Source organism: Colletotrichum phormii (assembly GCF_030913505.1).
Source record: "Colletotrichum phormii strain CBS 102054 chromosome Unknown BDP81scaffold_19, whole genome shotgun sequence".
Classification (NCBI taxonomy): Eukaryota; Fungi; Ascomycota; class Sordariomycetes; order Glomerellales; family Glomerellaceae; genus Colletotrichum; species Colletotrichum phormii.
The window spans coordinates 92322-108438 of record NW_026851461.1 but is presented as its reverse complement, the minus strand read 5'-3'; the positions used below and the strand labels follow the sequence as shown (position 1 = coordinate 108438).

Genomic DNA, 16117 nt, shown 5'->3' with positions numbered 1-16117 from the left:
AAGAGAATCCGAGATGCAGTTCTTCAAGATCTTCATTTACAATGTCTTGTGCCTTTCCCTGGCACTAGCAGGTGTCATCGACGACCGCAGCTCCCGGAGTATTACCAGTGATACCGAGAACCAGGAACTGAAAAGAACCGTTCCTGAGCTAGTCATCATTACCCCAAATAACAACGAAAGACTGCCTGACTCGACTGGTAACACCGAAAGAGCCAATTTCGACAATGTCGCTGCCAGAGACGAAGACACGCAAGGTGGCAACTCCAACTCGCCACGTAACGCTCAACCACAGTAAGTACATACAGGGACTGGAAGAAGCTATTGCTCCAATCTAAACTTTGCCTTGGACGACAAATTGCTGACTCACTCTTTTCCTTGCGCTCCTTAGAATGACGGACGTCAAGATTCATGAAGCGGCCCTCAACCTCACCGAAAGGGATGATCCTCCACAAATGTCTGACGATCTTGCGAATTGCGTAAGTGGTACCCTATTCCCGTATTCTACCAAAGACGCAGCTATAGCACTGCTACTTCTCATTGGACTTTGGTCGCCTCTGTCCTCAGGTGAAGTTGTTCATGAATCATGACTTTCCCTTTAATACTAACAAAGGCAATTCACAGGTCAGCTGCGTGTGGGTGTGTAAAACCGCCGCCACGAATATCCTATTACCTGAAGAAAAGCTTTTCCACATGTGAGACAAGTTCAACATATATCTATCTTCGACCATATGTGGGGATATAGTACTGACGCAACTTCAGTTGTTTCTGGACCAAATGTTTCGCAGGGGGTTCTTGTGAGAAGCAACTGTTGTCATGGGCCGAATGGTTTGGCCAACAGAAATTTCCTAGCGAAGCTCAATTCGCGCAGGCTTGGAGCCAGATGTGGCGTCCTATGTATGACAAGATTGAGCTGAAGGGGACTGAAGAGGAATAGTACTTCACAAGAGTATTGTTCTAATCCAGAGCGTTAGTTTAGCTACGTGAGCCCTGTAATGTCACGTTGCGCAGAACTTTCGAATTGGCTCTCGAGCAAGGCAGTTGAAGGGAGCCGATGTCCTGGCGCGATAACGCTGCAGTGGGATTGGAATATACGGACACAGTTTTCTGGGGTTTTGTTTGCAAGTGGTTAAGAATTATTCTAGCTTTCGTTTCGTTGAGAGGAGTAGTATTTGCAATTGATCCTAGTCTCGACTTGGATAATTCCATACCTGCGGCTGTGAGGCTATGATTGCTGTTGCTTCACTGTGGATGTTAGATAATGTCTTGGATGTTATGCCTCACTAGAAATGGTAATATTATGACAATAATACTTACCTATACCCTACTCGAAGCTGCAGAAATTGGGGTGATTATACGATAGGGAGGCTCAAATCAAGACGAACTAGGTGATTTCAATTCGAGGCTTCTGGGTTCACTCCAGGCCTCGAAGGAAATGTAAAGGTAGACCGTCTCTTGGTCATCCAAGGTACCTAGCGCCTAGGTTCACAGAACGCCCGTGCATGCACCTTATGTATATGCAGTCCTACTTTGGTGCAGTCACTTACCGGTCAGACAGTGGACATAATGCCACCTGCCTAACGGAGTACTCTGCTATTATTTCTCAAGGCATGGTCCTTGGCATACAGCAGGCCACCAATCAACGAACACCGCCAGTGTTGAAGCAGCATTACCTAGTCAAGAGTCATCTTCTGAGCCGGCCTTTCGTTAAAACTACCAAGCTTCCGCCGCGTAGAATAGCTAAGGCGGTGACCGGTCTCACTTGAGGAAACAAAAAGGCGGCATGCTCGCCTTACGTTGGTATTAGTTTCCCTCCGCCAATGTCCAAATTTCACTTATTACGACAAAGGTTGCCTTCATGAAACGTTGCGTTTGAAATTCTATTCGGCTTACATCCCGAGGTACCTAGTCAGTGTTGGTCGCTGCACGGTTTTGTTTCCAATGGACTGGCTACGATGGAATGACGAGATCATCCGGCTCTACGTAACTGAAGACAGATCTGCAAAGGAAACTATCGATCACTTAAAACATCAACACCAGCTCAGGATAACGCAAGTGACATGGCGCTTTCATTCCGCTAGTCATACGTTTTGACTGTGCCAGGTAATCATACAGTCGTATACTCAGACGGCTCCAAAGCTCCTGACGGGGCTACAGGGTTCAGCTTTGTTATCTACCGCAACAAAAAACGTATAGCCCAGGGCTGCGGCCGTCTCGGCTTAGCAGAAGTGTTTGATGGTGAGGCTGAGGGGGCGAGGGCTGGGCTCCGACGGGCCCTTCAGACCTCCCAAGGCCAGCCCATACACATCTGCATCGATAACACCAGCGTTATTCAGGGGATTCGCGGTAAGGCCCTAGACTCCTCACAAGCGGCCTTCCTTGAGATCCAGGAGGCAGCTAATATATACGATATACAAACACATTGGTCTCCTGGGCACCAAGGCATCAAAGGAAACGAAGAAGTAGATAGCCTAGCTAAGGAGGGAACAACCCTACTAGTCCCAAGGGGACAGCTATCAACCCTATCAGGGATTAAGCGGCTTACTAAAGAGCGTATATATCGCCAATATAAAAGATGGTAGAAACGGGAGGTAATATCCTGGTATACCTAGCTAGGGCTTAAAGCTACCCTCGCTTGCCCTCCGGAACTAGCCCTACCGCGGGCTATCCTTCATCATCTCCTAGCAGCCCGATCAGGCCATGGAGACTTCGAATAATACCACCAACGCTTTAACTATATAGAAGCACTACTTACCTGCTCCTGCGGGGAGGTAAAGGAGGTAGACTATTTAGTCTACTGCTAAAAGACCCTAGTGAGGAGGCATTAGTGGCCTACCCTCTACCCTTCTAGCCTACTTGAGCCTATAGGACCTATAGGATCTCTAGAGCGGTACTCTAAGGGGTTAATCACTGATCCTATAGGCTTTTAGGCCTTCATCTGCGTAACAGACTTCTTCCAAAAGATCTATCCGCGGTATTAAGGGCTAGGTTTTGACCTAGGCCCTACGAACGAACCTACCCTCTTAGAGGGGTAGATAGCAACAACGGAACTAGGAACGGATGGAACATATAGCAGCCCACGGGCGAGACTTGGAGGACGATAGGAAGAGGCGTGTACTGTAGAGTATATAGCTTGAGCCTGCGGCCCTCCACGCCATATACACCTCGGGAGGTCGGCCGCAAGGGCGGCTGCGCCCTTGCCGCCATGGCGTTAAATATGAAACAAACAAACAAACTTTACTTTATAGTTAGGTCTTTTGCTCCGATCAACCGCGTAGAAGTGGGGAAAGAGGACCTTCTACACTCTCTTATGGGCACGATCCAACACAAGTGCTTCGAGCTGGCGTTTGAAGCAGGGGTCCGAGTCGAGGATAGGGATGAAGCTGTCAGTGGGGCGATGACACCGCTTCAATGGGCTTCTGGCCTGGGATATCTTGAGGAAGCCCGGCTTTTGCTCGAGTACGGAGTAGACGTCAATGGCCCTCCCGGCGAGGAGTATGGAAGAACAGCGTTGCAAGCAGCAGCTTGTAGTCGACATCTAGGGAGACTTCGAATGGTTCAGATGCTGATCTCACGTGGTGCGGACATCGCGGCAATGCCGGCGAGAAAGGGAGGTCTTACAGCTTTACAAGGTGCTGCGATGCGCGGCGACATAAGTCTTGCCAACTTGCTTGTTGGTCGAGGAGCGGATGTTAACGCCCCATGCGCAGCTGAGGAGGGCAGGACGGTGGTCGAAGGTGCCGCAGAGTACGGTCATCTACACATGATCCAACTTTTGCTTGGTGCTGGTGCCAGAGGATATTCGACAGAGGGGTTTTCGAACGCGATCCAGCTTGCAGAAGATGGAGGCAAGTCGGAGGTTGCGACGTTTTTGCGTGATCATGACGCGTTGTCTGCTTTTATCGTTCGAGACCTTGATGAGTTTGCAGCGGATAGTGTCGTTTATTTTCGTTTGCCATCTCCAGGGTTCGTCACCGTTGAAGAGGTCTCGGGAGATTCGAATTCTCAGTCCTAGCCTCTAGGCCAAAGTATCTTCCACACGAAGTTTGTAGTCATTGCCAAGGCATTGCTAGAGCAACTCAGAGTTGCGCCTTGACTACGGAACTAATGAAGTGATGATCTGGCTTCAATCGATGTGTATTTAGGTTGACTACCTATATAATCTACTCAGTGAGAAGTAGCGATAGTCGTCTGATGACAATAGGCCGTAAATAGGGCACTGATGCTCTTGAGACTGTCGACGCACTCTCGTCGACGTCGTCAATTGCCGCCGGGAGCGGGTGGACGCGAGTCGCTAGCTGAGACTGGTGTGACGACGCCTGTCTTCTTTGCGGTGGGAGAAGGGAAACCTTGTACTGGCTTTCGCAATGTTGGAATCGCCGGCATTGTGGTTGAGTCAACATTGTCACGAAAGGGTGTAAGCCCATCCGCGATGATCATGAAACCTGTTTCTTTATGCCGACGCTCTGATAAACATGACTCCGGAAGGGTGCGTTTCTGGGCTCATGGGCATGAAAGTTACCCGCTTAGGGGCGAAGGGAAGGGCATCAATCGGGAAGAGTGTTGGTTGCAGGGCAAGAAGGCATTAACGAAGGGGACCAAGGGAGGCATCGGCCGGCAAAAGTGGCGTCGAGGGCGGGACTGAAGAAAGTGAGGGTAATGTCTCGGGTTTCGTAAAGCATGGCGATGGAGCCCATGTGTTAGATTGTCGTGCGACGTGCATTCGCAACGGGTTGTGGGCGGCATTCGTGAAAACTAACGATAAGGTGACGAGGCCATGTTTAGTCGGCCTATGTTGCTGCGTAATCATAGACATTAGTTCTTTTAATTATTCTAGGTAACTATAACTATAAGTGCGTAAAAAAACTTATCTTTTATAAATATCTTGTTACGACCCAACATGCACGACCAAGTCCAGGGCCTGCCCCGCAGGACCACGGCGGCTACGGCACACCATAAGTGCACGAACTATGGGAACACATGCGTCACCCTACGGAACGGAAGAACTATGGAGCAAGTCACGTGATGATAAGATAAAGAAAGCCGTATGCCAAGAATACGGAATCCGTCCCTTGTCGGCATAGCGCCCGGCACGTCCTTTTGTTACCAGACGTTAAATACATCATCATCATCATCATCACTTTGAGGTACGGACCCCGTATGTTCAGAATACGGAATCCGTACGGTAAACATACGGATAAAGGATATGTTTAGAATCAAGACTTGTATATAGGATGGACTCGAGCCGGGCTCTAGGACAGACTTTCCATAGCTTCTTCAGCAATTAACTTCGTTCAGGATTAACATCCGCTTTCAGCTACTACCTTGACAAGACTACGATTGATCACCGAAGCCTTACCTTACCTTACGATTGACAGACATAGTTTCCCTGAAACTATTCCACGACTACGATTACTGTTACCAGTTCCGCAGCCTCAACTTCTGCAAACTACCCCTACGACTAGCTGGCCGTAACAAGTGGGTAAGCAGCTCGCTATAAAGAGACGGCCATGCCTCTACTAGCAATCGCTCAGTGCAAATCTCTATAATGACCAGAGGCCGTAATTATAGACATTCGGTATAGATAGTAAGGAGTTCATTGTTTTCAGCCGATGACTCGTTGCGTTTGACGCGAGGGATGATCCGGGTGTTACGAGCAGGTCAAGGCAACCAACTGTGGCACAAAGCAAAAGCTTCGATAATGATGACTCCGCATCATTTTCCCTTGTTCTGCATTATATAGCTACGCCATGACAGGACCAACTGTTTAGGCCGTAACACCGGGCACGATAGGCTTCGCTCAATATCTACCATCACCACCATCACCCCTGATAAAAGCCACGTGTGAAAAAAAGATGGCGATTAATATGTGGGGTTCACCCGCTGCGGTGGGATATACGTGTTTCGAAACATTTTCTGGGGAATGCTGGGAACATGTGTGGGTAACCTCGAAACAGAGTTCGGATGGAAAGAAAAGATCGACATTGACAGAGACCCATTCGCGCGGCGTCATGGGATACGCGCCCCGTCCGGCGAGGGGCATCGAGAGGGACGGGTATCACGCAATCTGCGACTCGATTAACGTTTTGGGAGTGAAGACTTGCGGCTCAAATTCACAACAACCCTTCTGTAGGGTCCATCGACATGGGCCTGAAGCAAAAGAAATCGATTAAGAAAAGAAGTAATGGGTAAGGCTAGGGATAAGCAATAAATGCTCAGTTGCCCTTTTCAAGGCTCGATTGTGTAAAACATGGCTTACGAATAAGTAAGTGAGGCTGGCCAGAGACATGTCATCCGGGACTGACGAATCCATCTTGTCACCACGGCTGTCATGTCTCATATAATGAGCGCCCCGTCTCATCCATCGATAATGGTCATCGCCCAGCTGTCAAATCCGATGACACTCTCAGCATTCACAAACTCATCAGGCAGTGCTTTGCGAAGTAAGGACGAATTAGTCTTAATTATTACACATGAATGTGAGTATCATAACAGTGACAGACTATACCAGTCGAAGCTGGTCGTCATGTCTCCCATCAAATCGGTCATAACCCATTTTTCCTTCATAACAAATCGTACTCCAAACCACCAGACCGTTCAATTGTCGTCCCTTTCCCAAGACTCAGTGTGTTGGAAATAGGCAAAGAGGCGATGAAGACCGTGAGCACGGCCTCGAACAGATAGAATGAATGATCAAGTCCATTGAATTCGTAATCGAGGGGATCTCTGCGAGATCCAAAGGAGACGGCGGCGATGACCGTGTCTTCCTGTACAAGCTCGACTGGGGCATCCTCCCACAGTCTCATGCCCTTTTCCTTCCTCCACATTGAGCCTCGAGAGAATAGACGAATGGCCTTTCTCATCTCCTCAACCCTTCCATCTCCACGCCGAACGAGACGTTTACAAGTCTATCACACGTTAGCATCTTGGATCCGTCTAGTAGCTAGAGTATAGCGCAAGAACTCACCCTCGCAGTAGTCAACAGTGGTGGTGACGGTGACGGTGGGCTTGGGCGCGGTGGTGGTGACAGCGGTGATGCCCCAGCAGTTGCAGGCGGAGGAGTAGGCAGCAGCGTCACCGCATGAGGAGGCGTAGGCGGGGATGAGGGTAGGGAGAGCGGTAACCTGGCGGTTGGCGATCTCGCCGTTGCGGCGGAGACGAGCGGGAGCGGCGGTGACGGTAACGGTGACGGTGCTGGATGAAACTTATTAGTTTACAATGCATCACCAAGAGTCTCTGCTAGTCTAGAGGTCGACATACGTAGGGGAGGGGGTGACGGTGGCCTGCATGAAGGAAGAGCAGTCGGCCTGGCGGGAGGTGATGGGGAGGAGGCCGTCACGGGTACCGGTGACTTGACGGTTGCAGTTGTTGCCGGCGCAGGCGCGCTTCTCGACAACGGAGCCGAGAGCCAAGCTGACGAGGGAGAAGATGACGGCGGCCTTCATTTTGACGGTTGGAGGAGACGATCGACTGAGGTCCTAAGAGATGGATGGGAGTTGATTGGATGGATCTGGTAGGAAGTCGGTGGATGAGGAAAGGGGAAAGGAAAGGGAACGGTTACATGGAGACGAAGGCACTGTGATATATATTCGCGAGATGCGGGATGGGACCTTGACTTGGTTGGAACTTGGTGGTGGTGGGTTCGAGCTGGACTGGGGGAACCGGGTCCCATGCTCCTCGTAGACGGGGACTAACAGAACCGGGACGCAGAAGCGAGCAAGTTTGGTACAGCAAACAGCCAGCCAGCCGGCCGGTTCAATACGAACCGCAGCAGCCACAAGAGTAGCGGAGTTTACCCGCCCATTCTGAGCAGCGCCCAGAAGAGGCGGCGATAGGAAGGGCGGGTCATCGACCGGGACCTGGGATGAACCAACAGGGGTGGCAGGGTGGTTATTCAAAGAGCCACGGGCAGCACGCATCGTGGGTTTACCAAAGAGACATATTGGGGAACTAGGCTCCCCCGGTACAGTGACACCCTGTTCCTGAGCACTAGACAGGACCAGGGGTCGAAAGAGGGAGAGCCTGTAGGGAAACATGGAAAAGCGAGGAAGAAGCGAACCGCAGTAGCTCCAGCCCGTTCAGCCCATCTCCTGGCGAGGGTTGCATTTCCCACCTATCAGCAGGCGGGACGTCCGCATGAGGCAGGTTGGGAGAGCGTGTGGGCAGGCGGCGAACAGCAGGAACATGAGAAGATGCGCATCGTAGGCGTAGCGTACGAAGTAGCGCAGTGTATCCGTAGGAAAGGTTGGCCCGCGAGGAGGGGCCGAGACTGAGATACAGGTACCTTTTAGCTGACAAGTAGGGCGGAGAGTGACATTCGATATCAAGGCTTAGGTATTAGCATCCCGATGAGAAACAAAACGCGTCTGTTCTTCTCCGCCCTCGTGGGAGCCTCGAGATTGATTTTCCACGCCCCCTTGCCCGCGCTATCACGGCGGGGGAAGCTGGTCTGATTCGGCCTAGCCCTGTATTGACATCGGGAATTCCTGGAGAGCCTATGGATGCCCAGGGACGACGCTGGTTGCTTCGCCGAGAGACAAAGGGCGAGGGTCACATTCTGGTTTGACTTCGCGGCCGGATACAAGGGAGGTTGCCTGGGGAGGCATGTTGGGCAAACGGCTTGTTTCTCGTGAACGCTATCGAAATCTGCACAACGCGCGGCTTGGCTGATGGGCAACTATGGCCGACTTGCAATTGGCAGTGGCAGCGAGAGTCAGATTGTGGCTGTTGTCTCTGCTATTCTGGTGTCGTAGAAGAATTCATGGCGTTCTCAGCTGCGTCCTGGTTCTGGATTGGTAGCAGTCGACGGAAGCACCAAGTGCAGAGGCGATTGGCAGAGAGACGCCGAGGTGTGACGGTACGGAAAGGCCATCCGTTCAAGCGCGAGCTTGACTTTGGACTGTACGACTACGAAGTACGATGACTGCAGGCAAACACAAGAGAAATCCGGTCAATGGTCGGGCTGTGGTGACTTCGAACTTCTTGGTCTGCCAGTGCCGGGGAAGCTGGCCAGAATTCTGGGATCGCAGAAGCAACACGCTGTTGGAGGCATTCTACATTACCCGTCAATATCTTATCCTAGTAGCATTTCGATAAGTGAGCTGCTGTGCCTCAACACCGTCTCGGAATTCGCTGGACGGGAAGAGTAGACTTTGAATGGCTATCGGCAGGGTGCAGCATCACGGCCTTCAGCGTGGTGTGTATTGTACAGCGCGGGGAAATCCGATATGCAGAAGGGAAATGAGGAGAAGCGAAGCAAAGAGACGGTAAGTCTAGCTATGCAGGCAAGGTCATGGGAGTTGCAGGGACTCTTCGGATATAAGTTGGTTGATGACGGGACGCGGAGCGAAAGCAAAATCAAGAGCGACGAAAATGCAGAGAGAAGAAAAAAAGGAAGAGCCCAAGTTTGGATAGGAATCGTTAGTGGGAGAGAGCCCGCCAATTGGAACGCGTCGCTAAAGGGCCGCGCCGCCGACCTGCATTGGCGATGATGTTGTCGGTGATGATCCGATGCGACCCTCGGCCACCATCTCGCTCTTTCTCTCTCTTCAAACCGTCGGTTGGCATTCATAGGGGACAAGTTAAGTGATGAATAGGTTCATTGGCATAAAAATCTCACAACCTTCACTCTTTTGAACGTCTTGAGACTCTTCAGGGCAGCTTGGTCTCAATCGGTGGTTGACTGGAGACAGGCCAACCAACCCACAGAACAGCTGTTTAAAGTCACCCGCGCGGGACAAACTCTGACAGCTCTTCAGCCCGGAAGATTCGTTCTCGTCTACAAAGTATAATTAGGCGACAGCCTAGACCTGCCACTCGCCCTGCCCATCAGCCCACGCAGTGGAGGGGGGAATGTTCCCCTCCCGATAGCCGGAGATGGCCATGCACTGGGGTGGGAAGGACGGAAAGGGCACTCCACGAAGCTTTTATGCTTATGAGCTGTGCTTGCGCAGTACCCACCTCAGTCCTTGGGGGCCCACTCTCCTGTGTGTCCACCGTCCAGTCGGCGCAGGACAGAGCTATTGAAAGCATCAACGTCGCAAGCCGAGACCCATGACAGCGAGCACACAACGGTACACCCCCGTCCGCCATACGACGGTTGTCAAGCGTTCACCTGGCAAAGACCCAGAATAGAGGTTGGCAGCGCCGCAGCGCCCTCGCGCTGTAACCCTGACCCCGTCTCTGTTGGTAGTCTCTGCTGACTGCAGTCCTGGAAAGCGACCAACAGCGCAAATTACAGCGTCGTCGTCCATGTCCGCTGTTGTTGGTCTCTGTTGGTTGTCAGAGAGAATGGCAGTGGGCACAAGACCCCAGCTTGCCGAAACAGACTGGACTACCTATAAGCCGGTACGGTACGGATACGATGACCAAAGGTCTGTGCCTGAACACCCCAAGAGCGCCGGTCAACCTGGCGGCGCCATTCCCGAGCCGGAGGCTGGCTATCTATCAGCAACGAATACAGCGTAGTCTCTCTCTTTTCCCAACGGTCCAAACGGCGCCAGGAACGCGCCGCTCGATCTCATCGGCGCTGGCCGTTGAGCAAGGTAAATTCAACTTCCTCTTTATCCGTTATCATCGCCAATCCTCCATCACCTACAGACTACAGATACCAAGCCGGCACGCCTCGAGTCATCGGCTGGGCCCTCATCGATACCTACTGGAATTCGTACAGAGCGAGAAGCGGCGAGAGCCAAAAGCTAACTAACAGGGGGAACCCCCCCCGCAGCCCGCTTCACCGAAAGAGGCAGCTGGAGCATTGGGGGGCGTGCCCGATGAGGTGGGTGGAGGTTGGTTCGTTGGTCCCGCGCCGGTTGGGGCCTTTTGCTGGACTAAGCTTCCCAATTTCCACCGTTCCCGAATTTTCCTTCTTTTTTTTTTCTCGAGCTTTTTAAGCATCATTATCTTTCCTTACTTTGCAAGGAAGGCCGTTGTGTTGTTTTGATTGACCTTCCTTCTGGAGGAGCACGTGGCTGACAGATCAGGTGTCATCAGTCAGGAACTGTGATTCAACTCCCAGGACATTTACACCTAGTAGGCAGCCGAAGACTTTGACAATTCAAGTATTTAGACTCTCGTCCTCCTCCCCGGTCGCCACTCGATCTTCTCTGTCCCCTGGCTCAACTCCATGAATAAGGCTAGTCCCCATCGGCGCATCATTCCCGTTTACAGCCTAAGGTCAAGCAAGAAGCCCACCTGTCCCATCTCCGGCTCGCCGAGTTGCGAAAAAACAAAGAAACGAGAGGGAGAAGCCTAAGCCAACTTTCCACTTCGTTCAGGGCACATGTTCACTTCCCGGTCGTTGACCCAGGCTCCACGGATAGTAGCACGTGTATTCGTAGACTATGACAGCCTCTGCCAGCCCAGCAAGCGAGGTAGGCTCCCCTCGGTGAATGGGGAAAGTGGAATAGTCTTCCAAGTTCCAGCACCCTGAGGCTTGGCGACAGAGGCACGTTGTCGCTATCGCGAAGCTCACTGCTCTGTTCACCGATGGCCGTTGCTACCCCTGCCTCTTCATCCTCCAGGTTTAAATCCCGAGAAAAGATACGCGTGTGTCTTGGGAGATTTGGTTAAGCCGTCCATTCATGTCGCTAGACTCCATTTCGCGCTCGCTTGTGCCCCTCCGGTGCCGGAACTTTGGTAATCTTCACCTCCTCAGGACGAGTTGTGCAGATAGTGAGACTTCTCTGCCCTCAACCCGAGATCTTCGACGCGTTGGACAACCTCGTGGTATGGCAACGCCGCTGACTATTTTCAAGTCCTTACCTACACGAGGGCTCGTTCACAACTTCACTTAGGTTCTTTGAATTGGAGTCTCGCAATCCATCTCGAAAACTTAACTTACTTGCTCGTAGTGCCATGAATGATATGACCCAGGTATTAGCTTAGCACTCAATCGTCTTGCGCAAGCGTACATATCAATTAGAAGAAGAAGCTCACTTTACCCGGCCGCTGTCTTCCTCTCCCCGTTAGCCTCCATCATTGTTATTTCCCTTTCCCCTCACCAGCTTCCCCAGGATATTTCTTCGGACATCAAATCTCCGCGAAGCAAAATCATGCCCTCTCAATCTTAACCCCCATCCCCAGCTTGTTTCCCCCGCTCATCCTTCTCCTCCTCCTCCTCCTCCTCTTCCTCCACCGCTTTTCCCCAGCTCTCGAACCACAAACCACGCACCTCCCCCGCACGTACACCCGGTACGGACTAACGCCCCGTCCAAGGCAACGTGCGTTTGTCCAACTTCCAAGGGGTTGATCAAGGCCGCATCTGATTGACGGAGGAGTCTGTCCCGAGGTGAATCCACGGAAGAAAAAACATGGGGATTCTCTTTCAATGAAATTTGGGCTCTCTTCGAGTTCCCGAGGAGCCGATATGCTTTGATCCGCAGGAGCGCCGTCTCCCCGCCTCCCCACCTCCGCATGCCGCCTTAGAAGCGACTCTCAAAGCGAGAGTGGTGTTTTCCCGACGAGCAGGTTGATGGGGGTACCAACTCATCAGATATGATCGACAGTAGGTATAGGATGGAGGGAACCATGCATCGTCAGCCAAGCCTCGCGTTCACCTCTTCCCGAGCCGTCTAAGCATTGGGACCTCTCTTCTCTTCCGACGAGCCTCCGGTTTCGCGATGATGTCCACCGAGGCAAAGGCTTGGGACTTGGACGAACTTGGACGCTGGTTGTGTATTACTTCCTCATGCCCCGCAGATAAAGCGCCCGGGCCGCTGGTCGTGCACACGAATCTGGCATCGTCTCTAACTTTCGCTCCGTCGATGTTAGTGTTGATACTCAAGGAGCAGAATCGTCGCCTTAGAAATACCGTAGACGACGATTGCCACGCCTGGTCTTTCTCACAGTCTCTGACATTCTGCCAAAGGCGATACTAATAACCACAACCCGTCGTTAAAGTCGAAAGATCCCAAATACCTGCAACTCGCATCAATATCACACATTCTTCTCTTACCACTCATCAGGGATATTACTTCCGCATATGCCTTGGAGAACGAGTAGAAAGCGAGACGAAGCAAGCAGCTGGAACTTTCAATGCGGTTTCACAAAGTAAGAAAAAAGGTATCATGTACTGTGACGGAGCAGAAGTAAAATCAAACACATTGCGCCAGAGTAAGCCCACCTTACCGCAGCTTTGACGCGGCAAGGCTCATCAGTCGGCATCAAATCCTTTGCCGTTGGAAACGCCATCCGCTCTCTATCATATTTCCCAGCCCTGAGCGGCCACCGACCATCCTCCGTTTCCTTCATTCCTTGCCACCGGAGGGATTATCCAGTCCCGACCTTCTTTGATCGAAAAGCAACCGATCTCTTCCTCTAGAGGGGTAATCCCAAACTCCCATGGTCATGAAGCTGCCTCTCCGCCAACGCCATGAAGACCCACCAGGTCGAGTCGGACATAGTATCACCAGATCGGTCTTGTTCAGACCGTTTGACAGAAAAGTCAAAGCCAAATAATAGATGGAATCGTCTCCGGTCCTGCGGCGCCAGACAACCTAGCCTGATTCCTTGTCTCCAACTCCAACTTTTGCGTTCATTCGAAAGCTTCGTACTGTGACTGAATCCGCAACACCGAGTTGACGAGCTCTTGCACCGGCATGTGCTCAGCATCAGAGACAGTCGACAGAAATGCGATGGGCTGAACATAGCTTTACTTTCCATTCGAAGTCTGGCCATTCGCTCGATCTGTCGGGCCATAATGACCGATGAGCTCTGAAGCCTCATTCACAACACTCAGCCCAGCCGGAGCAGAGCTATCACTCCTCGTTCTGCCGTGACACCCCTCACTACTCCTTCTCCGCTGATGGACGGCAGGCGGCCGACTCATGCCCGATAAGCCACTCCCTGACCGGCGACGCGTCTCCGCGGTAGCATCTGGAACGGGTGTGGCAGCCAACTCTGGTACGTACGGCGTAGAGTCAAGCTCTTGGAGCGGCGTTCGAGTACCCGCGCTCCCGTGATCACTGCTTGCTTCGCTGGCATTGCTCCAGTGGCGAAGGTGCGCGTAGGTTCCTTGCGAATCCGTACTTCCACAATGTAATCCGATCCACGCGCTCGACCCCTGGCTAGCGCGCTGGCTTCTGTCTGGCGCGGCATCAAAGTAGCCTCCTGTGTATGCCGAGTCGTAGCTGGCGTGTCGATCGGATCCCGAGCCTTGTGGCACTGCTTGATAGTCACCGACAGAGCCTGGAGTACCACGATACGGAGGTGTGAAGTCGACGGTCGTATCAGAATCATGTCTGCGGTGTGATGGTCGAGGAGACATCATGAGCGGGTCTATGCTCAGATCGTCAACCTCTGACGGGGTTGGTTTGAACTCATACATCGAGGGACGTGACTTGGCCCCGGAGGAAGTTCCCTTGTTGCTCGTCTCGACTGCCTGTACAACCTTGTTGAGGTGACGAATGATGATCCACGCTGTCACCAGCACAATGATGAGCAGGCCAACTCCTCCAGCCACGATACCCGCGATTTGTCCCGAGGTCAGTCCATCACTGCTATCGTCGCCGCTCGAGATAGGTTGCTCTTTGGGAACGGTGCTTGGATAGTACTTGAACACAACTTGGTCCGGATCGCTTGCCCCTGTTGCTACTATCGGTGCCGTGGTAGGTCTCGAGGGTGTCAGTACAGCAGTAGCGGTAACTGTTGTGGTTATGGCTTGCGCGGCGTCGTTCGTCGTCGTGATCGTCGTCGTCTCCGTAACGGTTGAGGGTTCTGTCGAGTAGCAAGCGCTCACGGCGCAGCCGAGTCCGTCTCGACAGCAGCCGTAGCTCAAGCTAGCTGGGCATAAGTAGTAACTCGCCGGACATGACTGAGAGTATATGACTCCAGACGCCGGAACGCAGTTTGAGCCTCTTTCACACATATATCCTTCTGGGCAACAGCCGGCTGAACAGACTGCGTCAGTTCACTATACAAGAAGGACTCTGATCCGAATCAACTTACTACCCACGACCGGATCACACTGGTAGTATCCGGATTTTCCTGCGCAAGTCTGCGGTGCACTTGTGGTCGCGTAGCAAGAATCCGTCGCGCATGCATAACCTGATGCGCAACAGTCTCCACCCAAGCTTGACGCGCAAGCAGAGTATCCGGTCGCACAAGTCGTTGTGCCCCTTCGATTAAGATCGTGAAAGACTGTGACGTGTGCCTTCTCCAGGCGGTGCACCCCATCTCGTCTCTTGAAATCCGCCCCCTCTACTGCCCCGCCTAACAAGTCGACCCCTAGGTATAGCACGCAGAGCGAGCAAGCAATCGCCCTCATGGTGGCGATGATCGAATGAATTAGCACAGGTGTTAAGTGGTACAACGGCACTCCGGAACCCGCCGATCATCTATGATTCTCCGGGTCAGCGAGCGTTTTGTCGACAGTCTCGGGCGTGAGTGATAGAATGAGCGATAGTCTTGAGGTTTTCGAGAGATCGGCGGCGATGTAAGGAGCGTTTCGAAGATCGTCCGACTTGGGTGCTTTGGTGAGCTGGCCGGGTGGGTTGTGAAGAGGGTAAGTTATCCTGGTGCCTTGAGGAGCGAGGAGGATCGAGATGACCCAACTGCAAGTGTGTATGGGGGGCTGAGCGGGTGTACAGCACAGCACCGCAGAACCACAAGCAGCCACACCCCGCGGATCGGAGGCACAGCAGTAGGGCTGAGGAACGAAGAAGACGAGAAAGTGATTAAACAATACGTGTATCATCAACTTGAAAACGCTTCGGCCGTATAGCTCGTGCTAGGAGCGTACAGTTGAAATCTACACCGCGCGTACGTGCCTGTCTTCTTTCCGCAAGGTATGATCGACCCGACAGCGGGTGGATGCAGATGAAGATGGAATAGAAGTGGGCGATCATGGACTGTTTGGGAGGGGAATGGACGGATCCCTAGATTGCGGGCATGTGTGACGGGAGGGCCGTGGCTCGCAGCTGGCTCCAGGGGGGCATCTTTGGGATGATGGGATTTCGAAAGTGGCTTTTTTGTCAGTGTCAGCACTCTGGATAACGGACTTGCCCACAATGGGAGAAGCGAGGGGTGAATCTCTCCCAATGGGACGAGAGTAAAGGACGGTAAAAGGCTCTGGTAAGCCACGACAGCAACATGGAGGAAGACTAGGGTGGAGGGGTATTTG

At 52.4% G+C, this 16117-nt stretch overlaps 4 protein-coding genes across 4 annotated transcripts; 2 read left to right on the top strand and 2 right to left on the bottom strand.

The window, feature by feature from the left end:
* Window positions 1–13: 13 nt before the first annotated feature.
* BDP81DRAFT_397380 (uncharacterized protein) lies at window positions 14–696 on the top strand (the record flags this gene model as incomplete). Its single annotated transcript, XM_060588315.1, has 3 exons — window positions 14–291; window positions 389–476; window positions 622–696. The coding sequence occupies 3 exons, from the start codon at window positions 14–16 to the stop codon at window positions 694–696; spliced, it is 441 nt and encodes a 146-aa protein (XP_060441576.1).
* A 2560-nt stretch (window positions 697–3256) lies between these two features.
* On the top strand, window positions 3257–4132 carry BDP81DRAFT_355217 (ankyrin repeat-containing domain protein). Its single transcript, XM_060586279.1, has one exon. It carries the CDS (start codon window positions 3308–3310, stop codon window positions 4010–4012), a length of 705 nt encoding a protein of 234 aa, XP_060441575.1. The 5' UTR covers window positions 3257–3307; the 3' UTR covers window positions 4013–4132.
* Window positions 4133–6432: 2300 nt separating this feature from the next.
* BDP81DRAFT_380677 (uncharacterized protein) lies at window positions 6433–7864 on the bottom strand. The gene is made up of 3 exons (XM_060586849.1): window positions 7258–7864; window positions 6965–7191; window positions 6433–6905 (listed from the first exon to the last, which is right to left on the bottom strand). The coding sequence occupies exons 1-3, from the start codon at window positions 7440–7442 to the stop codon at window positions 6898–6900; spliced, it is 420 nt and encodes a 139-aa protein (XP_060441574.1). The 5' UTR covers window positions 7443–7864; the 3' UTR covers window positions 6433–6897.
* Window positions 7865–13448: 5584 nt separating this feature from the next.
* On the bottom strand, window positions 13449–15476 carry BDP81DRAFT_74556 (uncharacterized protein). The gene is made up of 2 exons (XM_060596235.1): window positions 14944–15476; window positions 13449–14886 (listed from the first exon to the last, which is right to left on the bottom strand). Exons 1-2 carry the CDS (start codon window positions 15260–15262, stop codon window positions 13649–13651), a joined length of 1557 nt encoding a protein of 518 aa, XP_060441573.1. The 5' UTR covers window positions 15263–15476; the 3' UTR covers window positions 13449–13648.
* Between the last annotated feature and the right edge of the window lie 641 nt (window positions 15477–16117).